General features: G+C 53.1%; 2 protein-coding genes across 3 annotated transcripts in view; one reads left to right on the forward strand and one right to left on the reverse strand.

Annotated features, from left to right (window-relative positions):
• Cacna2d4 (calcium voltage-gated channel auxiliary subunit alpha2delta 4) overlaps positions 1-27,916 on the reverse strand; it is a 113,790-nt gene that overhangs the window by 24,224 nt on the left and 61,650 nt on the right. For both annotated transcript variants that reach the window (XM_032905800.1, XM_032905799.1), the window contains 8 exons: positions 27,669-27,730; positions 26,707-26,774; positions 25,117-25,162; positions 24,949-25,046; positions 23,306-23,399; positions 18,457-18,552; positions 17,052-17,179; positions 13,260-13,340 (listed from right to left, as the gene is read on the reverse strand). In XM_032905800.1, the coding sequence (XP_032761691.1) occupies positions 13,260-13,340; positions 17,052-17,179; positions 18,457-18,552; positions 23,306-23,399; positions 24,949-25,046; positions 25,117-25,162; positions 26,707-26,774; positions 27,669-27,730 (673 nt within the window). The remainder of the gene's footprint in view (positions 1-13,259; positions 13,341-17,051; positions 17,180-18,456; positions 18,553-23,305; positions 23,400-24,948; positions 25,047-25,116; positions 25,163-26,706; positions 26,775-27,668; positions 27,731-27,916) is intronic.
• Lrtm2 (leucine rich repeats and transmembrane domains 2) lies at positions 1,485-9,501 on the forward strand. Its single transcript, XM_032905802.1, has 4 exons — positions 1,485-1,587; positions 2,052-2,184; positions 4,827-5,417; positions 8,288-9,501. Exons 2-4 carry the CDS (start codon positions 2,118-2,120, stop codon positions 8,737-8,739), a joined length of 1,110 nt encoding a protein of 369 aa, XP_032761693.1. The 5' UTR covers positions 1,485-1,587; positions 2,052-2,117; the 3' UTR covers positions 8,740-9,501.

The following is a 27,916-nucleotide window of genomic DNA, read 5'->3' on the forward strand; positions in this document are numbered from 1 at the left end:
GGGACAGCTTTCCTTCAAGTAGGACCTCCAACTCCCGTTCTGTCTCCCACTCCCACAGAGTGTTGATTTATTCCAGCAGTCGGCCAGGCCTGCTGCAGCAGCTGTCCTCTGCCTCCCAATGTAGGTCACCCCTTTCCTGAGGAGTCTCTGCGTTTCAGGGGCAGAAGGGTCTTTTTGCTGGGAGGTGTGTGAGTGGACCTGGGGTAGAAAGGCTAGGAAGTGCCCCTCCCCCACGTCTCTCCAAGCATCAGGATGGCACTGACATTAATCAGAGGAGACAGTTCAGCTACCTAGACAGAGCCGGGGTATCTTCTCCTAGACTCCTGGCCTCCTTTCTCCAGAGGATCCCAGTCACCAGAGTCCTTTCGGCTACTTCAGTAGACAGCAACCCCACCCCCCATTCCCACCCCCATCTGCACTGTTTGCTCATGGCCCCTTGGCATCACAAGCAAGTGGCACTGAGGGGGCAAAATGGGAGGATGAACCTTCCTGGAACCTCAGGTGGAGTCAACCTGAAGGAGGCTTCTCCATGGCCTGTCCCCCTGTGGGAGGGCACAGGCATGGGAGCAGAAGGTGGCCTGGGCCTTCATCAATCCCTGGGCCTGAACAAAAATCCTGGCCTGGCTTTAAGGCTGCCTCGTGGGGTTCTGGGCAGCTCTTCCTCCAGACTGGGAGTGCCCCTGTGCCTCCCTGCCCCGGCTATGCTGGGACCACGAGGCATCCTTTTGCTGCCTGAATGATAGTGTCTGAGTGGTGCTGGAAAGCTGCCAGCAAGGCATGTTTATGTGTGTGGGTGTGCATTCATGTGCCTACGTATCCCAGTACATGCCTAGCTCCTTGTGTGTGGGAGTGCATGTGTGCAGGCACGTGTGTTATGATACGCTTAGTTTTGTGTCTTTGTATGGGCCTACCTCGCTCTGCTCGAAGGTTGTGTCTGGGAGCTCTGTGCACACTCCAGTGTTTCCCCACTAGGGCCCCTGCAGGGTGACAGCCATCAGGAAGTGGGTAAACAGCCTGACTCAGAAGGCTGTGACCCATCCTGACTTACCATGTAACCTTGGCAAGCCAGTTAGGATATCTGTGCATTCGGGTGGCTGTAGCCTGCTGAAGTGGTCCCAGAGAACAGGGTCCTTTGGCCCCTAAAAGGGAGCTGGGGTATACCACAGCCTTCCGTATCTGACCCTATCCTGTGAGGAGGAGGCTGGCAGGGTGCGGGTTCCGGCTTGTCATTTCAAAGCTCTTAACCACATCTAGCAGGGTGCTCAGGAAGCCTTGGGCTCCTTTAGGGGGCACTCAGTTGTGGAAGGCCCTAGAAAAAGTAAGCAGTCCACTTGTCCCGGGGAAGAGTAGCCTGATGCCTACACTTGGCCTACTGCTAGCCATTTTACCCTCTCCTCTAGGTCTTCGTGTCTCCGGGGCCAGCAGCAGGAGAGCAGGAACCGCTGAGCTGCCGCAGTTACCGATCGGCCAGCTGGCAGAAGTCCAATTCACCCCAAGGTGGGCAGGGGGCAGTGAAGCAACTCACACCCTACCTGTCGGCAGGAACTAGGAAGGGAAGGGCCGGGCCTCTGCCTCCCCGCAGCTATGGTAAGCTGGGTGGTGGGGGAGGAAGGGACGCGTGCGTCTAGGTGGAGAGGCACAGGTGGGAGCTGGGATCTCATTTCCCTAGGAGAGATACGCCTTCACTTTCTCCCCTGTGGTGTTAAGCCTGGGGGAGGGAGCAATATTGCAAGGAAATAATTTTTAAAGCCCACCAGGGTGTATGGAGGCCTCAGGAGAGCGAGGGAAGGACAGGGGGGTATGGAGGGTAGGGGCCCGGGTTCGGCTGGCAGTTTTTGTGCCTTCCAGCCCGCCCCCAGGAGGTAAATATCTTGCTTGATCCTCTTGGCCCCCTCCTTGCAGAGCACCAGGAGAGGGGGTGAAGAATGTAAAGAGACACCTAGGCCTTGTCCCTGACCCCTGGGCCGGAACGGGCTCCAAACGCTTTGCTCCACCCATCTCTCTCTCTCTCTCTCTCTCTCTCTCTCTCTCTCTCTCTCTCTCTCTCTCAGGACTGACAAGTGGCGCATGCTGAGGGGCTCTCTCACTTCAGAGCTGCAGAGAGTGTGGGCTTCACCATGTTGGCACCAGGCGGTGGCCCAGAGCAGAGGAGCAAACTTGTCCTGCAGTGGAGACAGCTCTCCTGTGAGTATGGGCCCAGCCTGGGGGGTGGGTCGTGTGTATCTGATAGGGTGACAACATGATGTCTGACCTTCCTGGATGCCTGGGGCTTTGCTTCGGAGGCCTAGACTCATGCCCTTGTTAAGTAAAGACAGTCACACGCAGAGTGCCTTCCAGAGGCTGGGAGGAGGAGGCTAAACAGCTGGCTCTGCCCCATGTGTCTCCTTCTCTGGCAGTCACAAACCAAGAGTTCTATAGGAGAGCCGTCCAGCTTCACTCCTTTTAACTGGGATCTGCAGTGTGTGTACCAGAGTGGAGAAATCAGCCCCAGAAGGGGCACAGTGCCAGCCAGCCTTGGCTATACAAAAGCTACCTTCACGCTTGGCCTCAGCCATCTTGCCTGCTGGATGAAGCCAGAGGCCCCAGCAGGATCAGTATGCTGCAGAGTTCCCAGCTCTGTAGAGGCACTAGGGCGTTCTTGGGGTGCAGCAGTAGAAGAAGGGGTCATAGGGAGGGGATTCATTCCTCCCTCAACACACAGCACACTAAGGTAACGGTGTTAGTAGACGCAGCCTTGTCTGTCCGTGAACATTCCCTTCAAAGGGACAAGGTCAGCCATGGCTGGTTTGCCCACGGCTACACAGTAAGAAGTGAGAAATGGCCAAAGGGACATTGCTCCATGTGACCTGCCCTGGTCTTTAGTCCAGGCGCCCTGACAGGGAGCTGCCTGAATTATTCACCAGGTGAATGGCGGATCCAGGGGCTCAGATCCCTTTCTTCCCGGGTCACTCTGACACCTCTCAGTGCAGGAGTATGTTTTCTTGTCACTAGAGCTTTGGTGCAAGTCTGAATTTGGTGATGGGGAGGGGGTGGAGGGGAGGGGCGAGGGTTTCCCCCTCCCTATCCAGCTGCTGGTTTACCCACTAGAAAGGGTGCGGAATGTGGCTCTTGCTGCTGACTGTCCTTAAGGGGTCCCTCTCCTTTCCTCCTCTCTCCCTCCTTTTCCCTTCCTCTCCTCCCTTCTCCTCCCCTCCCCTGTCTCCCCTATCCTTCCCTCCGGTCTCCTCTACTCTTTGGTTTCTCTCTCCTTTCTCTCCTTCTCTTCCTCCTTCTACCCCCCTCCCTTCCTTCTTTCATTTGTTTTTTTTTTTTTTTGGACTGGGGACGAACCCAGGGCCTTGCACTTCCTAGCAAGCGCTCTACCACTGAGCTAAATCCCAACCCCTTCTTTCATTTTCTTTAGATAGTTGTTAGACAGCCCCGGTTAGTCTTAAACGAGTGATCTTGTCTCAGCCTCCTAAGTGCTGAAAACAGACGTGTGCACCCCACTTGGTTCCTCCTTGAAAGTAAAACATGAAGAGGGTGTGTGCACAAAGCAGTGTGTGTGTGTGTGTGTGTGTGTGTGTGTGTGTTATGGGGCAGGCTGACCCTGTAGATGGGCTCAGAGGGCTGGGAGGTCATTTCAGGTGGCCTCAGGTCCAGGGAGAGGTCTCCAGGTGACTGTATAACTAAGCTGTGCTCATTTTCCGCCAAAGTAGCTCAGATGTCGGCTTATAGCATGTTCTTCACTGTCATTAATCCCATGAGGGAGGGCAGGGAGAGTGTCATCCTGTCCTCCCCTCAAACTCTGCCCTCTGGGACTTTAGATGACCAGACATCCACCAGACAGACTGGAGACTGTCTCATCTTGGTGCCCTGGCTGGGTTGGCTGTTGGCCATCCAAGTAGGGCCATCTGGGAGGCGACTGGCTTTGAACCTCCTTAGGTCTCCGTCTGGAGGCTTTTCTTGGGACTCTGGGTTGATGCAACGGAGACAGAACTGTGTGAGCTTATTTTCCCGGGTACCCGGGCCTCTCTGGCACTTGGGGCAGTGGGCCTGACTACAGGCCTGCCATCAGAAAAGGTTGCTTTCTGGGGCTCACTTCCAGCAGCTGTGCCCAAGGTGGACCCATATATTCTGCTCAGGAGAGTCTTGGGGAAAATAACAGGACATGGTAGGAACCCTGTTACTTGATCCACCCAGAAATGCTACCTTGCCCGCTAAGGCTAGAAGTACAGAATGGGCTTAGCAGCTTCAGAGTTCAAGTGCAGACGGAGCCACTGCTGGTCAGACTTCTAGTGTTGCAAGCTGTGTGCTGTAGTGTGCGTTATCATCACAATGCACGGATGCAGGTCCTAGCCGGGCCTGGGTCCCACCTTAGACTTCAGACTCTGGTAAATGAACATCGTTTAAGATGCTGCAGGGAACACGCTCCACTCCCCTTTCATGCCCAAAGCACATCTCAGTGTGATGTGGGCTTTGGGTGGGGGTGAGGTTCCCACGGGAAGGACCCAGCCTTGTGGCCACAGACTTTGAAAAGTTCCCCTGGTATTCTAAAATTTCATACTTGGTAAACAGCCGGGGCATTAGGGCATCTAGGTTCTGAGACACGTAGCAGTGGAGGTGTGAGCAGGAAGTGAGGACCTGCATGGCTTGTCTCCACTGACAAAAGTGACTTCTTGGTGACAGTGTGATGCCCTTGAACATGGGTGTTTCAGGCTCCTGAACACCTTCCTGTGTGGTCAATAAATACCTGTGATCCTACTGTAGCTTGTGCGTGAGCTGGGAAGGGGGAAACCGAGGCAGGAGTCTGAGCCTCTTACTCCCTCCTCCTGATTCCTCCCTAGGGATCACCTGCTGGATTGCCCTGTGTGCTGTGGAGGTGCTCCCTGCCTGCCCTTTCTCTTGCACGTGTGACAGTCGCAGCTTGGAGGTGGACTGCAGTGGCCTGGGCCTCACCACTGTACCCCCGGATGTGCCGGCTGCCACCCAGAGCCTTTTGCTCCTGAACAATAAGCTGAGTGCCCTGCCAAGCTGGGCTTTCGCCAACCTGTCCAGCCTGCAGCGACTGGACCTGTCCAACAACTTTCTAGACCAGCTCCCGCGGTCCGTTTTCCAGGACCTGGTCAATCTGACGGAGCTCCAGCTTCGGAATAACAGTATCAGGACCCTGGACAGGGACCTGCTCCAGCACTCCCCACTACTTCGACATCTGGATTTGTCTATCAACGGCTTGGCCCAGCTGCCCCAGGGGCTTTTTGATGGGCTCCTGGCTCTGCGATCCTTGTCCCTTCGCTCCAATCGTCTGCAGAGCCTGGACCGGCTGACGTTTGAGCCCCTGGCAAGCCTGCAGCTGCTTCAGGTTGGGGACAACCCGTGGGAGTGTGACTGCAACCTTCGAGAGTTCAAACACTGGCTTGAGTGGTTCTCTTACAGAGGTGAGCCCTACTACCCCACAGGCAAGAGGGAACTGGGATGAGGTTAGGGGGAAGAAGAGCTACAGCCCCACCCCGAATATCGCTACTTTCTGCAGTCAATGGAGGCCAGGTGCTGCTCATCTATGCTCGCTAAGACTCACTGAGGCTGTTCTGAAACCTGGCCTCCCTTTCTTAGGTTTCATGTGCTTTTTCTATGCTCTCTATCCCACCAGTATGCCTCTGGGCTTCCCTGATAGGACAGGAAGAGGAACAACCACTCTTCCCGAGAATATTAAGGTCATCTGCCTCTTATATGGATGTGGGTGGGATGTAACTGAAACCCACAGACACAACCATTTTCCTGTGAAGGTGATATTAGAAAGAAATTTTGACAGGAAGCTTAACAAGCAGATGAATGGTTTGAGTTTTTCTTTCTTGTCCTTCCTTTTAAAAACGCATTATCTCTTTATTTGCACACATGTCTGCTTGAGCACCTGTGCGTGTGCACAGGCCACAGAACGCATGTGATAGTCAGAGGACAGCTTTAGGAGTGGTTCTCTCCTCCCACCAGGTAGGCTCCAGGGATGTAACTCAGGTCATCAGGAATGTCAGCGAACTGTCAGCAAGTGGTTTTACCTGCTGTGCTATCCCGACAGCTCTTTATTGTTAGGTCAGAGCCTGACTCTTGGCCCAGGCCTGGAACTCACTTTGTATTCTAGGTTGAATCTAAACTCTGTGAGGCAACACCCCTGCTCTCCCCCAACTTTAAGAAAAGTTTTATCTGTACTTTATGTGTATGTGTGTGTGCCCAAGGGTATTACACACATCACATGCATGCGGTGCCCCCAGAGGCCAGAAGAGGGCGTCTCCTGGAACTAAAGTTATAGGCAGCTGTCACACACCCAAGGTGGGTGCTAGGAACTGAACTGGTTCCCCAAAAGAACAGCAAGTGCTCTTGCCTGCTGAGCCATCTTCCAGCCCCCCTCTTTCTTTAATCTGAGAAAGTTCTATAGCGAACAACTGAATTGATCAAATGAACACTTAGCCAGGCTCATGCCCGCCATGGCAGCGCTTGGGAGGTAGAAGCGGGGATCAGGAGTTCAATGGTCATCCTGGAGTACGAGGGACAGTTGAATAAATAAGGAGAGAGGAAATGGAACAGAATGGGAGGGGAATAAGTAAGTACAGCGGTGAAAAGTGCCAGATCTTGTTTGAATTTTGGCCCTGCCACCTACTTACTAGCTGTGTGATCTTGAGAAGTTAATTAACATCTCTGTGGTGTATCTGTCAAAGGGAGAAAGGCCAATTTTGAGAATTAAATAGGGCAATGCACACAAGGTGGTTCGAGAAGTGCCCGGCATAAAGGAAGTGTTCGGCGGAGCGCTGATTCACGTGCTCATTTGCATTCACAGAACTGAGAGCACCCAGGAAGACACAGTCGGTGCCCAGCACAAGGCAGCTGTTTGGTGTATGTGGAATTAACAAATCAGCACTAAAATTCTGAAAATAACACAATGCTTTCCCTCACTCTTACCCCATTCATTTCCTACCCAGCCACTAGCTCAATATTTCCATGCTGCTCGGATGCATTAATTAAAAAGCACTTTACAAACTATAAAGTGCTCCGAGATGTTAGTCACCATGATGATTGCTGATTTTGTAAGTGGAGAAATGATTAATGCTGTTGTCTAGGTTCCAGGTTACCGATACCTTTTTGTGCACATTATCTATTTTGATCTCTCGAGCAGCTAATCAAGATAGATATCCTCTCTTAGTGGCTAAGAATCCGGAGATTCAGACATAATTAAATACTTTAGTTGGGTAATTTTCAGGTGCCTCCGCAGCCAGGATTCAACCTTGCATCTCTATGAGGTCACCCCCTTCTCACTCCTAAGCTCTCTGCCATTCAAACCAATGATGGTCATGGTTACATGCTCACTGGTATCGGCCTTTAGGGCACACCCTTGCCCTTAATACAGCAGGCAGGAGCCAGTTTCCCAGATCCGGTCTTCAGCCTTGCACTCCTTAAAAAAACAAAACAAAACCCAACCCACATGTTTCCATTGGGACCCTGAACATCCTAGGTTAAGATGGATGGACTTAGGGCGTTTGGGCTGGCAGAGGGAGCTCTCTTACCTTACCCAGCTAGGTACTGGTACTCTTCCTCTGCCCTGCCTGGCCTGCCCAGTGTCACGAGGGTGGTTTGGTGGCCCGTCTAAACACCCTAATCAACTCCAGTCTCCTGTGCCTCCAGGATTTGCTCCCTAACTATCTCTGTGCTGACACACCTGACAAGCCCAGGAAAACCACGCCCACTTCTTGTTCACAGACGCCAAGGCCCTGTGTGGGGAAGCAGATGAGGCAGGGGCCTTGTTTTCGTTCTCTTTCGAGAGGGGCACAGGCCAAGGCTTGTGTTGAAAACAGTGGCCGGGGTTCACAGACATCAGTGAGCAGTCAGGTTTTAGGCAGAGAAGTAGATTATAGTCTGGGCTATAGATTATAGATTAGTAGATTATAGTCTGGGCAGGGACATAGCTCGATGTACCAAAGCCATGTCCTGAGCATGCCCCCAGCAGTTACTGTAGGTCAGCGTGACCTTGGAGGGACAGGCTTGGATGAGAGGGGTGGGGGATACTCTGTGAAATAAAAGTAAAGGTAATGTCCATTTCCAATGGCTTTGGCAGCAGTGGTGGCCTCCTCTTCGACGCAGCGCTCATAGCCCTTAGTCTATCGGTGCTGGTCCCTGCCCACTCTTACTCTTCCGTACTCAGGACTGACTACATTGCTGGCAGGACTGGGCTTCTTGTGCCTTTCATTTGGAGGTCTGATGGGGGGGCAGGGCACCCCAGTTCTAGATGCTTGCTCACCCCCTCTTCTCTTCCTGGATGCAGGGGGGCGCCTGGACCAGCTTGCCTGCACCCTCCCCAAGGAGCTGAGGGGGAAGGACATGCGCGCGGTCCCCATGGAGATGTTTAACTACTGTTCCCAGCTAGAGGATGAGAACTCCGCTGGGCTGGATGCTCCAGGGCCACCGTGCACCAAGGCCAGCCCAGAGCCTCCTAAACCTAAACCTGGGGCTGAGCCTGAGCCCGAGCCCAGCACTGCCTGCCCTCAAAAGCAGAGGTACCGGCCCGTGAGCGTGCGGCGAGCCATCGGCACCGTGATCATCGCCGGTGTCGTGTGTGGCATCGTCTGCATCATGATGGTGGTGGCTGCTGCTTATGGTTGTATCTACGCTTCCCTCATGGCCAAGTACCACCGCGAGCTCAAGAAGCGCCAGCCGCTGATGGGGGACCCCGAGGGTGAGCATGAAGATCAGAAGCAGATCTCCTCTGTGGCCTGAGAGCTGAGGGTCTGGCCCAGGTAGGACAGCAAGGAGATTCCATGGGACTGCTACCAAAAGGGCTGCCCTTCCCTCCGTCACGGGCCCTGTCTCAGCCTGACACTGGCACTGCCTCCCTCAGCTCCCGGTCCCAATCTCTTTCCAAGTCTCCCAGAAGCTTCCCTGGGGCCAGCGATGCCCGTGGAAGGCCTGCTCTGGGCCTCTTGTCTTTGGGACACCTGAGCCTCCCTGCAGGCCTCTGGCCACAGGGAGGAAAGAACCTACATTAGAGACGTCATCTGCACTGAGCGCTTCCCTCCTGCCCAGGGCTACCACAGCTGGCGACTCCCTACCTCTTGCTCATTTCCACTTCAGTCTGCATTAGGGCCTGGGAGGGAGGGACAGGAGGCCCAGAGGTAGATTTCTGTGACTCCTTTCAAAGCCAGAAAGAGAGTCTTAAGTCCTTGCAGTGGGAAGCTTGTCCAGCTCTCAGCGGCTGGTGCCAGTGTGCAAACACCCCAGCCCCGTGATCTGGGTCCAATGCTTAGAAAAACCAAAGTGACTATAATGTCCCCCTTGGGTGGATGTCATTATGTCCCTTTATTTGCTATAGACCCCTCGGACTATATTGCTCCAGGTTTATGAATTCTATCCATACTTTTTGTTCTAGCGTGAGGTTTTAAGACAGGGCCTTACTCTTACTCTAACTCACTGTCAGACACAGGGCATCTCTGTAATGGTCCTGCAGATCAAAGTCACGCACACACACACGCACACACACGCACGCACGCACGCACGCACGCACGCACGCACGCACGCACGCACGCACGCACGGAAACAGAGACCATGAGAACTTGGGGCAGAGACCCACTCTCTTGAACCTAGAGACCACGGCTCCTCTTACTTCCCGATTACCGTCTTCCCATGTCATCAGGGGTTGGTCCTGAACAGTAACACAGGGATCCTTTGGGACCCTTGAAAGTGGGCCAAAGTATGCAGCTGGAGGAATTGCCCATTGCCATGGCAACCCTAGCACCTCTCCTGCTAGGTTTACCAGAGGGAGGGGTGTTGGTGTGTGTGTGTGTGTGTGTGTGTGTGTGTGTGTGTGTGCGTGTGCGCGCGTGCGTGCGTGCGTGCGTGACAGGCTCCAGGCTTCTGAGAGCTCAGTTGCAGACCCCCGGGGCAGGTCTGGGAGCCTCCTCCCTGCCAGGTTCCAGGTACACCCAGCAGTTTCTACTTCTGCAACCTGGCTTCTCCTGTGTCCTCTGTCATCTGCATCCTTTGTTTGTGACCTCAAAGGCTGGGTCTGGGCTGTGCTCTGAGATTGGTGGCTCACCTTAAGGAAAGCAGATGTCAGGCTCCAGAAGGCTGGCTGCCTTCAACACATCCCCAACAGACTGCGGGAACGGAACAGGATGGCTACATTCTGTTCGGAGTCCTTGGCAATGGGGCTCTCTCTCCCAGGGGTTCATCGGCTCTGCCTGGTTTCCTGGGAGAGTGCAATTGCACCTGGACTACCCAGGCCAAACAATGGCCACAGTCCTACCTGGTATGGAGATTCTTACTCCTGGGCTGTGCACGTTTTCGGGGTCACTGCCCTGTCTTCTAAACTGTCCCCTCCTTAGAGACTGGATACCTCTGTAGGAGATGCTAGACTGATATCTTGCCCTGGGAAGGGTCTTGGTAGTAGCCGGATAGACACGTAGGCACTGATGATACACCTATGAGGGCATCAGAGCAACCTCTCAGCCCTCCTCCTGGTCCTCTGCCACCTTCTCCACTAGCAGGGGTGAGTACAGGGAGTCTCGGGAGAGCCTCCAAGGTTGTCCTCTGGCTGGTAGACAGAGAGCACAGGCTGCCGTTCAGGATCATAGGATCCTCTAGGCTGGGCCACAGTCTTCCTTCCTCTTTTGGCTGGTGGGCCAATCCCAGAACCGGGATTTTCTAAGGGCCTGGGGGAGGGAGGGTGTTGTCAGTGGTGATATCTTTAGCCTGAGACAGAAGATTTTTAAAGGCAAAATTATATTTCTGGTTTGTCGTTTCAGAAGACCAATAAAGACTATTTTCCTATGTAATTCCTTGCTTCATTGGGTGGGAGGGGATGTGGGCACTGGGAGAGCGGTGTCCTGTCTCCCGGCTGTGCCAGGCAGCCACACCATTTGTGTCACCCTGATGCAGAGGGATCTATGTGACAGATGGGTCCCTTGCCCAGTACCCAGGACCTCAGGGCTGGGAGGGGTGTGAGAGCAGCATCCTGGGTACGAATTGGCTCAGGACAAGGGTGGTAAGCACTGGGCAGGGCTGGGCTGGGATTTTAAACCTATCCATGCTCCTGCCTGGCAGTAACAGGTTTGAGCCTCAGGGCAGAGTGAAGCTTGTGCAGGAGAGGTGAGCGGACTCTGCTAGACATCCCCTGGGATCTGGGGAGGAGGGGCGGGCGTTGCCGGAGGCTCAGTGAGCTAATGCCTGCCACCTTGGTCTTTTAGGACTGGCTACATAAGCACCCCACACATGGGTTTAAGACGAGGCCCCTTCAGCCTGTGGGAAGCTCGAATTAGGGGCTAGAAAGATAGGGGTGCAGCAATGAAGAGGGGAAAGCAAGAAAGCCTGGCCTCTGGGCTGCTGGCCCAGCCCAGGAGGAAAAGCTTGGCTCCCTGTGGCCTCTTCATCTCCAGGGCAGGACTGGCCTCTAGCCCAGTGGTTCTGAACTCTTGGCCTTCAAAGACTCACGAGGAGCCTTTGCTTTGGGAGCGTTCTTGGAATGGCAACTCACTTGTTAGAAACCCCAGGGTACACAAGGTCATACAGCCGAGAGTCTCTCTTCCTAGGTGTGGTCAGAGCCAGGGTCACCTTCCTCTAGTCTCTCTATAGCAGAGCCACATCTGGTCTCACCTAAGCCCCCTGCAGGAGCAGCACAGCACAGCACAGCACACATTGCTACTGAAGTTAAAGGCGCAGTTCAAACAAGGAGACACGCAGAGGGCAACAGTCCTGTCTATCCAGACCCCTAACATGACTCAAGTCTCTCCAGATGCAGGGCAGGCCTGGCACAGCCCCTGCCTAGACACCGTGCACCAGGGCTGCCTGCTCTGGAGAGGGTCAAGGCCCCAGCTTCTAGGGACAGCCGACACACCACCTACCCCCTCCTAGAGGTGAAGATCCTAGCTGGTCCCAGGATGGGGGAGGTTGTGCCAGGGACCAGGGAAAGGAGGATATAGGATGAGACGCAGATGAACTCACGACATCAGGTCTCCAGCGCCTCATGCACCCTGAGCGTCACGGGGACTGTCTGAAGGAGTTCAACTGGAGGCACTGGGACATGGTTTCTATGGCAACCCCTCCTGGCTCTAACTCAGCTCGGAGTTAAAAATTCTATCAGGTAATTGGAGAGTGTGGGGAAACACAGCCAGAAGGCTGGCCTCACACTCCTCTCCTTCCCCAGGTCTTCAAGGTAGAGGGGCCATGAAGCCTTCAGGCAGAACAAGGTAGCCACAGGTCTGCTGGGACTAAACCACAGGAGGGTTTTAGGGAGTTAAGTGGGCATCATTTCTGGCCTGGTTAGCATGCCATGGGCTCTGGAAGAATTGTGCTGTGAGGAGCTGCTGGGTCGGAGGGACGCACCTTACAGTTTGCTGGAGATGCTGAGGTGGAAACCTGCCCTACCTCAGCTCAGAGGAGAGTACACAGGAACCCTGACTCTGGGTAGCACACGCTCCCTGAGGAAACTCGGGCCTTCCCTTCTTTTACCTCCACACTAGACACTTGCAGCCTTGGGAGGAGGGCAGGGTCCTGCCAGCCACTGGCCTCTCATCTTGCCAGGCCCCTGGGGTATGAGCTCCCCCTAGGTTGAATAACCAGTGGACTGCACAGCTTCTTGAGGGACATGGAGGGCACAATTACAGAGACTCGAACAGCAAGACACAGATGCCATGCACTGACCTAGCCACCAAAAATCCTACAGAGTCAGGACAAGCTTATGAGGGCCACTGGATGCTCTCTTCCTCTTAGGACCTAGGCAATGGGATTGACTCCGGGTCCCAAAGAGAGCTGGTCTGAGTCCAGGTTCTACCTTTATTTCGTGGGACTCTGGACAAATAACTTCTCCGTGACTCAGTTTCTTTGTCTGTCATACGGTCTCCCCTGGTCATCCGGAGTCCCAGGTAGACAGTGCAGAGTCATGGGCTTAGGTAATGTCTTAGGGAAGCAGTGTCCCAGGGATGGGATGGAGGTCTAGATTGTTCCTGTCCTGTCCTTGAGCAGGTCTCTCAACCTCTCTGGGCTACATTTAACTCCATGAGTATTTTTTTGGTTTTATGGTTTTAAAGACAACGTGACGCAAGCATCCTTCCGCCAGCATTTCTCTTGGGAAAATTTAGAGTCCCTATATCCAGGGCACCTTTATTCTTTCTTCCTGTGTGTGTGGTGCTGGGGATGAGATGGCCTCAGGCCAGCTAGCCAGGTGCTCTGGCTGAGCCAGCTCCGCCCTGCCAGCCTTCACGACTTTGCCTGGTAGCTTCCCCCAGAGCAGTTCAGGCTCTTACCTGCTGCAATGGCCGTCTTCCCGTCCACTGTCACAGTTATTGCCGTGCTGGCCCTTACCGCCACTGGTTTGCCTGGGCTATCTGGGGAAATGAGAATTATTGTTATTCTCGGCGCCTGCAGAGGTGGGACGGGGGTTGAGCCTATCTCTTGGAACGCAGGGCAAACAGGAAAGCGGGGATAAGCTATCCCTGGTGAGGTGGGAGGAGGGGTCCGGTGGCTGTCATGGGTCACAGCTGTCCACCACCTGACGGTTCCTTGCTGTCCCTGCATCTGGACAAACCTGGACCTGTCAGATCATCCCTTAGCCTCCGCCTGCCTGAGCCAAGAGCCAGCCTCACAGCGGCACCGTGACTTTGCTCCATCTCCAGGCAGCAAACCCGCCTGCCTGTTGCTGCTGCTTAGTTCTGCCTTGCTATCGCCGCAGGACCCTGTCATGGCCTGTCCTCCCACATGGGTCTTACCCATCAGGGGCTCTGTCCCACTTTGTGTTTCTGCTGCTCTGATAAACACCACAACCAAAAGCAACTTTGGGAGGAAGTGTTTATCGTCCATCACTGAGGGAGGTTGGAGCCGGACGCAGGAATTATGGAGCAAGGCTGACTATGAAGCTTGCTTTCTAGATCACCCCCTGACTCATGCTCAGCCTGCTTCCTGACACAGCTCGGGACGGACCACCTGTCCGGGGATGGCCCCTTACATGGCAGTCTAGGCCCTTCTCCACTTAACAATCAAGATTGTGCCACAGGCCAGTCTGGCCAGGGCAACCCTTAAGCTGGGTTTCCCTGCCCTCTCACCAGGTGACTACACTATCAAGCAGACAATAGATGCACCATATATTAAAGGGCAGGTCGTAGGCATCCCAGGCAGCCTGGGTGGCGGGTGACCCGGCCTTGCCTTTGTGAGTCACAGAAAGTGGCAGTGATGGCCCTGCTCACGAGCCAGATATGGCGGATGAGCCACCCCAGCAGCCAGAATGATAGCTGACACATCTACGAGGCTTCATGGATCCTAGCTGGTGGTGCCCAGCTCACCACCACGATGACTCCCTTTTTCATTTGCTTTTTCATTTGCTTTTTCATTTGCTGCCCTTCTAGAACTTTCTGCCAGGCCCCTGGAGATCTGGGTTGCCTCTCACTTCTTTTAGAAGAACCAGGCCATCCTGGGAACAAGATCAGAGGGTGGTTTGAGCTCCACAGGAGAGCAGCTTTCCGGCAGGCTGCTGTCTGGCCTCTGGCTTCTGTCCGTCCATATCCTTGAGTCAGCTTCCCAAAGGCCTCTCGTCAGTCCAAGGTTGTGTACTGTCCTGTTCTGTCACACTGCCTGTGATAACCAGCTCTCAACGCCTGGTGGAGATTGCTGGTCAGTGGTGCCTCTGTACTGGGGCCAAGCACGGTTTCCTATGGATAGCGTTCTTATGGTTTCCCCTGTTACCTTGCTATCTTCCACACGTCTCAAGAATCTATGCTCAGATTATGGAAGCTCATGACCCCCCGAGCTGTTCTCTGTTCCAGAAAACTTGCCATGGCAAAGCCAAAGGAACCAGAGTAGAAACGGAGAGCAGATCCTTCCCTTTGTTTCTGGAAACATCTATAAGACCCGGATGTAGGGACCCCTGCAGGAGTCCTTGGCTCTGCGGCCTGCCTTCCTGCTAGCACCGACTTTTGGGCCTCACTCAGTTAATCTCTGGGGACCTTGGGAATTTCAACCTTAGTGTCAATGGTCACATGACACAGGGCCTGTGTCAACAAGTCCAGGATGAGGCATGTCCTTGGCGCTGGCAGACTGAGGTGTGCCCACAGGTGGCATAGGCTCAGGCTACAGGGGTAACACAGTCGGGCAGCACTGTCTGCTAGACCTCAGGTTAGCTTGGAGGTTACCCCTCTCTGCCTCTGCCTTCACGGCTCCCTGACCCCATTAAAATGAAATTATTTTCTTTCTCTTGGGGAGGATGGGCGGCCCGGAATTGTCCACGTGGCTTTACGCGTGTGCTCGGGCTGAGCAAGTGCGCAGGGGCGTAGGAAGGGAGCGAGCGCCCGCCTCCCTCCTCAGCGGTCCCTTTCGGGTTGCTAGCTTCCCTGCCTTCTCCTGGCAGCTCCGTTCCCCACCCACCTGCCCTCCTACCTCATGGACACATAAAGCTTCCCCTAGCAGCCAGCAGGCAGTTCTGGTGACAGTGCAGGCAGGAGGGAGCCTGTCACCCTGCCTGGGCGGGGCCCCGGGTCTCACCCAGGCAGCATCTCTGGAGCCCGTGGGCGTCTGTCCTTTGGGAGCCCCTCGTGTGGGAGGAGCTGCCTCTCTGCCTTAGGTGTGCAACCTGGGAAGAACTTCGGCCTGGCCTTTGAGAACCTCCTTTGTGGGTCCTGGGAATGAAAATGCCTCTTTTCTCTCTGTCTCCTGTCCTGTATTTAGGGTGTCAAAATAACCTGGACTTTAATGAGGTGGACGTGGCTATAGCTTGCTGTGTAAAAGGCTCTCGTGTTTGCTGTGTAACCTGAGCAGGTCACAGAGCGTCTCTGAGCCTTCGGCTCTCCCCATGTACGATGAGAGATAGGGACAACAGTGCTCATCTCAGGGTTTTCGCGGGGAAATGTTTGTCCAGCACATTACACTGGTGTGTGGGTGGAGAGTGACACAGGGTGGAGTGCCGGGCTCAGTGGATAGTGAGGACGCTATGGGGTTATAGAACAGAAGTCCCCCCCTGTTGTCTTCGGCCTAGAGGGGCAACCCTGGAAGGCCATGAGCTACTGAGCTCCTGAGGCTGATAGTCCTAGGGCAGTTCACCATGGTATATGTGTGTGTGTGTGTGTGTGTGTGTGTGTGTGTGTGTCCCTATGTGTGCAAGCATGCAGACACACAGTGGTGCTCCTCTACAGGCTACCACTTCCTGAAAACCTTCCTCACTTCACACACACACACACACACACACACACACACACACACACACACTCGAATGCATGCACACACACACACACACAATGCACGACACACACACACACACACACACACACACACACACACCCCTGAGATGTCTGCCTTTACCCTCTTGACCTCTTGCCCACCTCTCTCACTCAACCACGAGTGGGTGAGTGGGTACTGTCCAAGTTCCCGTCCCTCTGCATTGGGCTCAGCCCCGTTGTGCCAACCTGATGGATATTTGCTGCTTAGACTTCTGGATTCTGGACAAGGACTCCCCCCTGCCCAGCCTCTCCGGACCATTTCCTCAAAGGTAACTAAGAGTTTCAGGGTGCACTGAGCCGTAGGCCCCATGGGCTCTCAGCAGTCTGATTTTCCTCACAATCCAGTGAAGGTTTTGATGTTTCCTGCCATCCTCCAGAGTGACCAGGGCTGGAAGTTGGAGTCCCCAGCTTGGTGTCACTTCTTCTCCCTGCCCAGTGGCCTGGGCTTGTAGGGGTCTGCTGGCCGGCCCTGGCTGTTTCCCCTAGGCCCTAGGAGCTGCCTTCTGGATAATCCGAGGGGCGTGGGGACTGGAAGCCATGTGGATAAGTCCTCTGAGGGTGTGGAGTTTTAAAGCTGATCTCACATTGGGAATGTGGGCCAGGAGTCGGACTGGCTGGCTTTCGGGTCAAATCTCTTTCCTTTGTTCCATTCCGGAGTTTGAGTGCTAGCCGGGGTTAAGAACACACAGTCCTACATTCTGTGTGCTGCACCAGGCATGTCCCAAGCTGCAATGTCAGGAGGGAAGGCAGGGAGGGGGCCCTGGGGTCTTCCGCTCTTCCATATCACCCCGCCCCCACTTTCCACTCTTGGGGAGAGCGCAGAAGTGCAGTTACCTGGTCCCTCCGCCCAGCGGAGATTGAAGACAAAGCTGCCTGGGGGCTGCTCAGAGGCCTGCCGATACCACAGTGGGAAGTGGTCCATGGTAAAAATACTGGCTTCATCTTCAGGCGTCAGGAACTTCCTGTGAGAGTGGGATTGGTGTCTCCTCAAATCTGGGAAGATGTCTGTCCCTTTTCCCTGTGTCCTACATGATCATCCTGGCTGGGCTAGGACCAGCCTCCTGTGCTGGCTGAGATGCAGGTAGGAAACAGCCCCTGCACCTAGCAGAGGCAGTAAGTACACCGTTACCCTCGCACTCCCGGGACTAGAGAGGATGTTCAGGGTTCTCAGTTATGTTGACTACATGGCACGACCTGTTTCAAGGGCTCTCAATAAAAAACGAATGAAGAGTTATCAGCTCTTAGGTTGCTCCAGGCAGTTCCTGCCTTTTCCAGAAGCAAAATGCCGGAGCATCTGGTAGAAGGGGAGGGCAGCAGAGGCTGAGCCGGTACCCAGCAGGAACACGCAGTTGTATTGGCAACAAAGTACACTTCCTTTGGGAATAGGTGATTTCTTTTGTCTGGTTCACTGGCAGATCCGAGTGAGGAAATCCCACAGTCAATTCTATCACTGCGGTAAAGAGGCATGGATTGCCCTAAAATGGTTACTTTGAAAGGCTTCGGTGTGCAACATTAGTCTCCTTTCGGAGAAGCTTTTCCTTGCTAATTACGGGTTTGCTTTCCCTGAGCACACAGCCTACAGAGGGAGGCTGGTCGAGGAGCTGACTAGGAAGTGGGCGAAGCTGGGTGGGGTGCAAAACTAAGTGGCACCTGTGGGTAATTCCCAGGTAGAGGACTGAAGTTTGAGTGAGTGGCTTGCCTGTGCTGAGAGCAGATTTGCTGTTCCACAGTCCCCAGACTGCCTATTGCATCATGGTCCTACACAGTGCATCTGTGGTCCTCCAGACCGCTGCCTTCCCAGCTTCCCAAAGTCCTTGATCGCCTGGGGAAGGCCTGTGTGTTGCCCTGTCTTCCCCTTAGAAGCCTTTTTTTTTTTTTCCTTTTAGGATGGTGCCACCCCGACCCCACCTCTCTGGGAATTAGGGGAGGGAAGGAAGAAAGGAGAAGGGAAAGCCACCAAAACTGTTTTCCTAGAAAGCCTCCAACCTTGCTTAGGGTGTGTGGACTTGTCACTGAGGAGCTCTGTGGCTGAAGGCAGTGGGACTTAGTGAGGGACCTTGAGCAGGTGGAAGGAAAGACTGACACCACCACCAACTGTTCTCCCGGTGTCTATGTCAATGGACTCACAGGGCACAGCCTTTGAGACCATCTCTGCTCTGCATGCCCCAAAGGGACCCAAGACTTGTGACATGTTCCCAGAGTCCCCACCCCCAACCTCAGGGTGCCCGGCAGGACTCACCTATCAGAGACCTTCTCGGAGCCTACGAACAAGCTTCTTCTTAGAAGGCCAGCCCGGGTCCCCAGAAAGGCCACTTCCACGCCAGGCTCTGACTCTCTGCGATGTAAAGCAATGATAACATGTAGGCTGTCTTTTTCAGTACCTAGGTTTATGGCTACTTGAGGACATGGGACAGTGGCACCTAAGCACTGTCACAGCTGGAGGCTATGTGGTTTGTGCTCTACACTGGCAGAATCCATATCCAGACCCAGCACCAGGCCTGGGGTAACACAGGTGGTTAGAGGACTGGGGAGTCCCTGACGAGAAGGGTCTAGAGAGATGGGACTGTGCAGGTGGGTGTCTGGGTTACTTGGGTACCAGCGCCCTGCAGTAGCTGCACAGAATCAGACCCTGGGGTAGGCATCTCTAAAGAGCACCAGTCCAAAGCGCAAGAAAATCCCCAGTGTTAACATCACTCTCCCCTCCCAAAATATCCATGATGCCCAGGGTCATCAGATAGCCCAAGTGCTTCGTGACATTAGCCTGGGGAGAATCAGAACTTGACCATGGTCTTATTTAATATCTGCTCTCCCTCCTCCCCGACTTGAGCCACAATCGGCATACCATGTAATTTCCCCATCTAAAGGATGTCTTTAGCGCATTCACCAAACAGTGCAGCCATTGCCACTGTGACTTTAGACCACTTATTAGAAACTCCACGCCCATGGCAGTCAAGGTCTTTTTAACCTGGCTCTGGGTCTCCTCATCCCGGCTTCTCTTGCTGCAGATCACTTTCCACAAGACCAGACCGCCTGTCTGGGTGAGGTCAATTGCTAAAGCATTGTTTAGTACACTCTTTTTTTTTTTGTCCTTTGTATTTCTCGTAAATTACCTCTTAGACCCCAGGACCTGATCACATCTGGCTGTGAGCTTTTACTCTCTGTGGTCTGAGGGTGTCCTGGTGCCGTCTACTCCCATAAGCATTGCACTCTGCCACCATGTATTGCCTTAGCTGGCCCTTCAGCTGTAGGTCAGCCTGACCCGTGGCTGACGTGGGAACCAGGTAAACGTTCGTTTTTTCTTTCTAATTTACTTGCACATATGTACACAGGTGTGTGTGTGTGTGTGTGTGTGTGTGTGTGTGTGTGTGTGTGTATGCGTAGGTGCATGCTACCTCTTGGCTGGGGACACTCAAAGGCACATTTCTTCATTTTCTCCTTATTTTGCTTCTTACTGGAAATACAATTTGCACGGAAGAGGCGAGATAAGCAGCTGATGCTTTTTGCTTATTTAAACTAGTGTTTGTCTTACACCTCCAATGTAACCAGCGAATGGGTTTTGTCTTCCGTGGACTCTGCATGCAGGTTTGGAGTGCGGCCCATTGCAGTCATGGCTACCTTCTGCTCTCATCCTGTCCCTGGCTCATGAGCTCTCTGCAGGGGCCTCTGAGTCTCATTAGTCTTGCTAGCTTCTCCTTCCATAGGATGCTCCTGGTTCATTTCCAACCCCTTTCCTACCGTCAGGGATGTCTCCAGACTCACTTTACTGAGGACCAGCATTGCCAGTCCCTGAGACAGCTGGGTGCTCCAGGGTAGTGCTCCCCCAGCAGGACAGTCTAGGGACTCAAAGGCTAAACTCCTCCAAGCAGGGCAGGATAGGGGCAGCGTCTTAATGTCTTTAATCAAAAACAGATCATGAACTCAGGTGGATGTTTACAATTCATATCCAAGTTTTGAATTTAAATATTTTTGATTTTTGGAACTTGAATCTTTTTTTTTCTTCTGCTGGAGATGTTGGCTCCCACTGAAGCTACCACAGTGTGACCTCAGGCCATCCACACCAGCATCCTCTATAGCCGTCCGGTTACCAAGCACAGGTCATAGCTTTATCTGTCTCTGCTCACAGCCCACATACTTTTGCTACGTATCCCAACAGTGTATGCTGCCAAAGATGGTAGAAGATTGAGTGGTTTTAGATGTGTCTCTTATTAAGAGCTGGGCCAACGCATATTTCAGGACCGATCTTTTCTCTTGGCTGCTGTCCCTGTATGGTCCTGTGATCTGCTTGTCTGTCCCTGAAGCTCTCTGTCCTTCACACAGGTGCTGTAGAAGTGGTACCTCCACCAGCTCATGGCTGCCACCTCCCAGTTCAATCTCGCTTTGCACCCTCCCAAGACAGACATTTCCCGGCTGTTAAATTCACCAGTCACTCTTGTATGGCTGCCGAGCTTTGACTCAGTGTTAGGAAAAGCTTGCTGACTCCCAGGTCTCAGAGCAGCGGGATCACAGTTTCTGATGGTACTTACAAGCTTCTTGTCTGTGTCTGAGTGTGAGTCGCTACCCAGGTGTGTGGTGTGAGAAACTTGCCCAGTGGTGTTAGTCCCACGGGCTCTGCACCAGCTATCAGGCTCCCCTCCCCTCACTGATATGACACACAGTTCCTTGGGATCTGTGCCCCCTGGGCCTAGCTGCCCTTTCGTGTACCAGCACCACAATTCACAGCTGGCAGTGGTTTGGTGACGCCTTCCTATCTAGGTGGGACCATCCCCGGGGTTGAGATGTTGGGTGTTCTTGGTTGTTCTAACGAATCCGTCCCCTGGATGCACAGTCTCACGGGCAGTCCCTCTGAGGCTGCAGAAGCTCTGTACACTGGGAAGGATGACTGGCATCATGGTGTCGTCCCATTCACACTCACTGAGGGCCTTGCCGTGCATTCGGGCCTACTTAACCATCCTCTGCTCCCCAAGATTAAGCCTAGGGCTTTATGCCTGCTACCACTGAGCTGTGTCCTGTGTTGCTTTTTGAGTCAGGGTCCTACCCTGGAGCCCAGGCAGGCCTGGAGCCTCAGTTCTCTGGGTAGCTGGCTTCACAGGCTGGTGCCACAGGCCAATGCTTCCCACGTGCTTTGACGTTTCTCACACTGTATGCTCAGTATGTTCTTACGATCCCAGAACAACATTTTTATTTTTATCATCCTAAAGAAGTCCTTTCATATTGTATCTCTTTGGGGGGATATTTATATACATAAATATCATTAATCATTAAAATAAGTGACATAAGTGTACAAGTCTGTGTGTGGGTATACGCCTGTGAGTGCACACACCCATGGGAGTTAGAGGATGGTGTCAGGTCCCCAGGAGCTGGAGTTCTAGGCAGCTGGAAGCCACTGAGCGTGGGTTCTGGGAACCAAACTCAGGTTCTCTGTAAGAGCAGTATGTGTTTTTAACCAGTAGGCCATTTCTCCAGTTCCAGGTATTACTAATTTTTGAATATTGGTATTATAACCTGCTGCTTTACTAAATTCTATTATTGGCTGTGGTGATTTTCCTATTCCTTTCCAGTTTCCTGGTATATGATTTGATATGATATAATATAATATAATATATTTATTTTACAGTGTTGGAGGTGGAGCCCAGGGCAGGCAGGCACTCTACCACAGAGCCCTCCCCCCCTACCATGGAGTCACCCTTCCCTCCCATTCCCCCACCACCATGGAGTCTCCCGCCCCCGATTATATCATTTTAACCAGAGACCATTTTTGTTTTCTCTTTCCAGTCCTCATGGCCGTAAGTCTGCTCTCTAGTCTAGTTGCTTACGTGCTTTCTGGCCTTGCTGTCTGGGAGTTGATTGGGGCAGGCTTGTCCCTATCTTCAGTGGGAGAGCCTTCAACCCCACGACATGTTGGCTTTCAGTTTTATGTGTGTGTTATAACTGTGTACATGTGTTTGCGTGAGCGTGTGTGTGTGTGTGTGTGTGTGTGTGTGTGTGTGTACACGCATGTGGCTGTCAGAGGTTGACACTAAGGGTCTTTTTCGACTGTTCTCTGCCTTATCTCTGTCTTCCCAGCACTGGGGTTACAGCAGTGGGATGCTATGCTGGCCTTTCTTGGGCAGCCACACTTTATTAAGCAATCTCTCTCATTGCCCCCACCAGACCATCTATTTTTTTTTGTAGCGTAGAAGCCAGTGAAGAGATTTGCCCCTCAGTACACAGTGTTCTAGTATCTCGTCTTATAAATTTTCTTTCCTTTAGGTTTATTTGTATACTATGGTTCAGAGCTACACATTACATTTCTATGTTTCAATGTTACATATGGTTCACGCCCCGTTTCAGTGACCTAGTTTTCTAACGAGAGAGCAGCACTGAGAACCTTTCTTGAGCAGCCTTCCGTGGATACCGGAGGCACACGTGGAGTATGTGCACACGAACACTGTGTTCTGGCCCCTCCCCTGGGAAATGGAGCACACTGCACATATGCTTTAAAAATGGAGGTGGCTTTGATGGAGGAGCCGCAAAGAGCTTGAGTGTTTAGGGAGGTTTGGCCTCTATGGTTTGCATGTTCCTGTTCAGACACAAGCACTCTAGCCCCCACCTCATTAACGTCACTCTGACCCCCTACCTCTCATACCTCTTACGCAATCTCTTTTTTTTTGCCCCTGTCTAGCTATGAAACACAAAGTCACCCAGAAAAAGCCAGCAAGAGAATGAGGAAAATCTAGGTGTCTGAGAAGCACCGAGGTCAAGGCCACTGGTAACGTTTCCTCAAAGCTCTCTGTTTCATGCTTACGGGAGCACTTATTGGGTGGTGGGAATCCTGTGGCTGGAGACCAGCCCAGAGAGCAAACCCAGTGCAGGTTTTGGGCTGGGCTGCAGTGAGGACCCTAGCGCTTGTGCCTGGGAAAGCTGCACTTGACGTTTTTTGAGTGAGCAGCTGGCGGGAGCTGAGGGGGATGGAGCGGTTCTCACCACCTCCCCCATTCCCTCATATTCCTGTGTCTCCTGAGGGGTGCATCTTTCCGAGGGTCCTGACTCAATCAGACATGGAGTACTGGGTTTGAATGTGTCACTGGAGCCATTCCCTCTCTACATACTCGGAGATGTTGAGCGCCAATGCTGTCCAATAGGCTTCCATGGGTGCGGTCACCACTGCGTCAAACAGCACCTCCCGCACCAGCTCCTCGTCACCTGGGGGTAACAGCAGGAACAAGTCACATGATATCTGTCACCACCCCCCCATCCTACCCCGTTGCACACGTCCTAGAAGCCGAGGCTGTATTTCAGGCGTCACGGCACAAGCCTCGGTCTCAGCTCTTGTAAGTACAGGCTCAGAAGTTGGAGGTCATCGTTGGCTACATAGCAGGTTTGAGACTAGCCTGTCCAATAACAGTAACAAGGCCCACAGTGCAGCTGCCACCTTACAGCAGTTCAGGAGAAGGCTGAGCTGTGTGCGTTGTTCTGGGCATTAAAGCCATCTGTGTGGGCATAAAGATATCAACCCTCTCTGTTTTGCTTTCAAACTCTCAACTATGGAATAGATGTTGGTTGACACTGAAGGCCCTCCCAGTTCAGCACTGTGGAGTAGTCTACATTTTGTCCTGAGCTAGCCAGAGCCTGGTCAGCCTGTGTCAGCTCCCGCCATCTCTGTTCTCTGAGGCAGGCCGTGCTGGGTGGCTGTGTTTGCTCCAGACCTGACCCGGCTCTGTGCATGCCCTAGTACCTGCTGCTTCCCTGGTCTGGCCGCTCACCTTAGTCTCTCCCCAGGCAGCACTCTCTTCTCCTCTTAGCATGGGTTTAATTTTTTTTTTTTTTGGTTCTTTTTTTCAGAGCTGGGGACCGAACCCAGGGCCTTGCGCTTCCTAGGTAAGCGCTCTACCACTGAGCTAAATCCCCAGCCCCGGGTTTAATTTTTTTATTGGAGGGAAATTTACATGGCACAAAAGTAACTTATAGCATTCAACTCAATTGCTAGACGTGCACCACTGTATAACCCACTCTCTTCTACTTCCAAGATATTTTCTTCACTCTCAAAGATGATCCCAGACACTTGGGGCTCTCCTTTATCTGTGGTGACCCTCCTTTCACCTGTCTGTACCCCACACCCCCATCAGCACTCTGTCCGTGGCACCTGTCATGACTGTAACTGTGTGTGTGTGTGTGTGTGTGTGTGTGTGTGTGTGTGTGTGTGTGGTGCAAGTATATGCTCATTCAGCCTTGCTGACTGATGGATGGATAGATGGATGTCCTGGTAGGTTGGTTGGGAGATAGTCTTTGCATGGAGAGAACATAATACGTACCATATGAAAGGGGCTTCCTGAGGGCCATGCTCAAGTGAGCTGGCCAGAGGCCCGAGTGCACAGACTTGGAAAATCCTCCCAGACCATAGGATTGAAGAGACTGCCTGGCCAAATAAGATGCTTGGTAGAACTGAGGACTCCAAGGCAGGTGAAGTAGTGGTGGGGATAGACTGGACAAGCAGGAGGGTTGGAAGGAGCTAAGGAAGATCCTGGCTTCTGGCACAAGGATCCTGGGTGCAGGCCTTGAGTTCCCCAAATGCTCACACCCTACATAGCCCACTGCTCCAGCCAGCTCTGCCTATTTCTTTGGAGGCTTTTCTTGTTCTCCTCAAACCACCCTTGTGGCCCCGGGATGGGTCGATGGAACTCTTCACTCTTGGGAAGCCCTGGGACCCTGGGACCCACAGGTCAAGTTCAGAGGTATGGGTGAGGGAACTCACACTCCAGGTCTGGATCCACCCCTGTCAGAAAACAGACCACAGCTTCCAGTTGGCTGAGCTTCCGGTGGTCCGGGTCGATATCCGTGATACAATAGATCCTGGAAGCCCAGAGAGCCTGGTTACCTCAAATCCCTCCTTTTTCCTTCCCACCCATACCTTCTTGCCTACCAGTCACTGGCCAGGGTCAGATCCGGATGGAGCAAGTCATGCAGGCCTGAAAGCAGAGATCACACTCAGGCCGACACCCTGTGGCTGTGGGCACACACACCCAGGTCTGCGAACCCCTTTGCAGGAAGGGTTTGCTTGAGCATACCTTCAGCATCGATCTTGCATAGCCCCTCCCTCTTAACACATCTGTCCAAGAAGCTAACACTTTGAAAGCAGCGATTTTTGCCTTTTTTTTTGGTTCTATCATACACGGTGACTGCAGTGACCAGCCAGAGACGAGCCTGGGCTGAGCAGTGCCTGCCTAGTGAGCTCGGGAGCCTCACTGGGCTCTCAGCCAATCTGCTGTGCACTCGGTAAATCGCTGATGGAATGAGCGAATGAGCTCCTTGGAAGCTCAGTGCTCGAACATAAGTAGGTGCTCAATAAACCATAGGACGAGACAGCAGACAAATGACTGAGTTAGTCAGCTCAGGGGCTTCAGGTGAGTGACGGACGGCTCCCTCTGTACTTTGCAGAAATGTGACTGAGACAAGTCGGTCAGTGGGAGAGGAAGGTTGAGGAAGAAGAGGTACACTGGAGGCCAAGAGAGCTTAACAGCCTGTGCCTCTTGCTGTGTAAGGATGCTGCAGGGGCCAATACATCACTGTGGCAGGGCAGGGCCACCCTGGGAAGCTGGAGTGACTGGTGGCATCTAGGCCCAGGGTGGGCTGGAGAGAGGGTCCAAGAAGAGAGATTTCAGGGAAACCTCTCCCAGCTTCTGTTAGCCAGTCCCCTGCCCTCATCCCTACTATGCGGTAAGCTCACTTTTGCCTGTCACTGCAGAGCCCCCTCCCCTCACCTATCAATTAAAAATTGTTATTGTTTTGTGTGTCTGAATGTTTTCCCTGCGTGCACGAGGCCTGAAGATGGCATCAGATCCCCTGGGACTGAAGTTGCAGATAATTGTGAGCTACCCATGTGGGTGCTGGGAACCCAGGTCCTCTGCAAGAGCAGCAAATGCTCCTAACTGCCCAGCAACCTCTTTAGTCCTCAGCCATCTGTTCCTTCAAAAGATCCCATGAGTCTGGGCCAGAGAAAGTCACATCTACACTTCCAAGAGTCAGAACTTCTGCACATCTCTCAATGGTATAGGAAGCTTAAGGGAGTGAACCTGGGAGAGATGGCCGGAAAAGTATCAGGAGAGAGGGCATTTCTAGAAAGATTCTGCGAAATGAAGTCAGAGACAGGGGTGAGGTGAACAGTTGGAGGTCACTGCGATTGTCTAGGGTTGAGGGGACTGTGATTAGCATGATGATAGAATGATGGGTCATGGGATGTACCCCAGGGACAGTAGAGAAGAATGAACAGACATTGACGTGACCCATCTCTCAGGGCTCCCATGGACATCCTGCCTCGCAAGGAGGCTGATTCTCTCAAGGTGGCCAGGTAGCTAGGGTCATGGGCATCTGGGGTAGGGTAAGGTCCTCCTTTGCCATCCCACCTGGTGGGAATGCTCACCCTGGTTCTGTCCTAGGTTGATCCTGCTCAGCGACCTGGAAGAGCACATCCACACCACACATCACATCATGGTCAGCACATGGCTTGACCTACCTTCCTCCACAGACGTGTTCCCCAGGAGGATGTATTCTCCATGGCCCCTGGTGAGCACCACTCCCAAGCTAGAGAGAAGAGAAGGCAGTTGTGTTTACATGGCTCCTGTGCACACTAGCAAGCAAGGAGATTTTGGACACAGGGCAATGCCATACTCCCCCAGATCCCTTCTTTACCCTGGCCTCACAGGTTGTCCCTTTGAGAAGCAGGGAGGTACTGCTAATTTGTCAGTCATTCTTCCTGAGAAGAGCCCTGGAAATGCCACAGACCGTGATCTCTGCAGCTCCCATGTTACTTAGGGAGGTCTTGAACTTCCGGAGACCGCCTAAAATGTTCAGAGGTCTCCTGATCCCCTGAGGTTTCTTTCCTACCGCACCCCATCTCTGGGTAGCACATTAGATTTGAATCTAACTAAAGGACATGGTGCCTGGGCTCTGCCTCACAGCTCTGATGCAGTTGGTTTGCACGGACTGGGGACTTAGCGGTCTTGAGAAGGTCTCAGGTATCCTAGCAGGCTGTCAGAGCAGGGAGTCTGAGGTCTCCTGGGAAGTGTGGGAGGGAAGCTTGGAGCGATTTGACTGGGATCTTCTTATCCTATCGCCCTGCCTCAACATCTACACAGGTCGTAGCATGTCATCGACCCAGCCAAGAGGTAGCTGCTATTGTCACCATTCACACTTTATAGGTGACAGATTTGAGCCACAGAGAGGGCCTTCACTCAGATTCCGAAGACCATTAGAGCTGGCATTCAAACTAGGAAATTGGCTGCAGAACTGGACATTTAGGCACACCAGCAAAGACCATCTAGGTCTCACTTCCTAGCTGACCAGGATCCTTTGCTAATAGCACAAAACTGCTAACTCGGCAGGAAAGAATCCACTCTCAGATCTGAAAGTCCTATCTTGAGCTGGTGGTTTTTGTACTCTGTCTAGAATCCCTGACTGGCGACATCATCCCCTCACCTGAAAGGCGTGTCACTGATGTCCGTGAAGAAATAGTCATTGGTCAGGAATAGAACTCGTTTCTGAAAGCAAAAGGAAAGTGTCCCTGCTAGGTGATGGCATGGTGCTGGCTGCCCGCCCTTGGTCCACACCCTTGTCACCGCTCTGTGCCTTCCTCACTTCTTACCCTTTCTCTAATCAACCACCACAGCCCTTTTATGGACAGAAAGAGCTCAGAGACCAGCAGACCGACCTTTTAGATGCTGTCT

The sequence above is a fragment of the Rattus rattus genome, chromosome 6, assembly GCF_011064425.1.
Source record: "Rattus rattus isolate New Zealand chromosome 6, Rrattus_CSIRO_v1, whole genome shotgun sequence".
NCBI classification, from domain to species: Eukaryota; Metazoa; Chordata; class Mammalia; order Rodentia; family Muridae; genus Rattus; species Rattus rattus.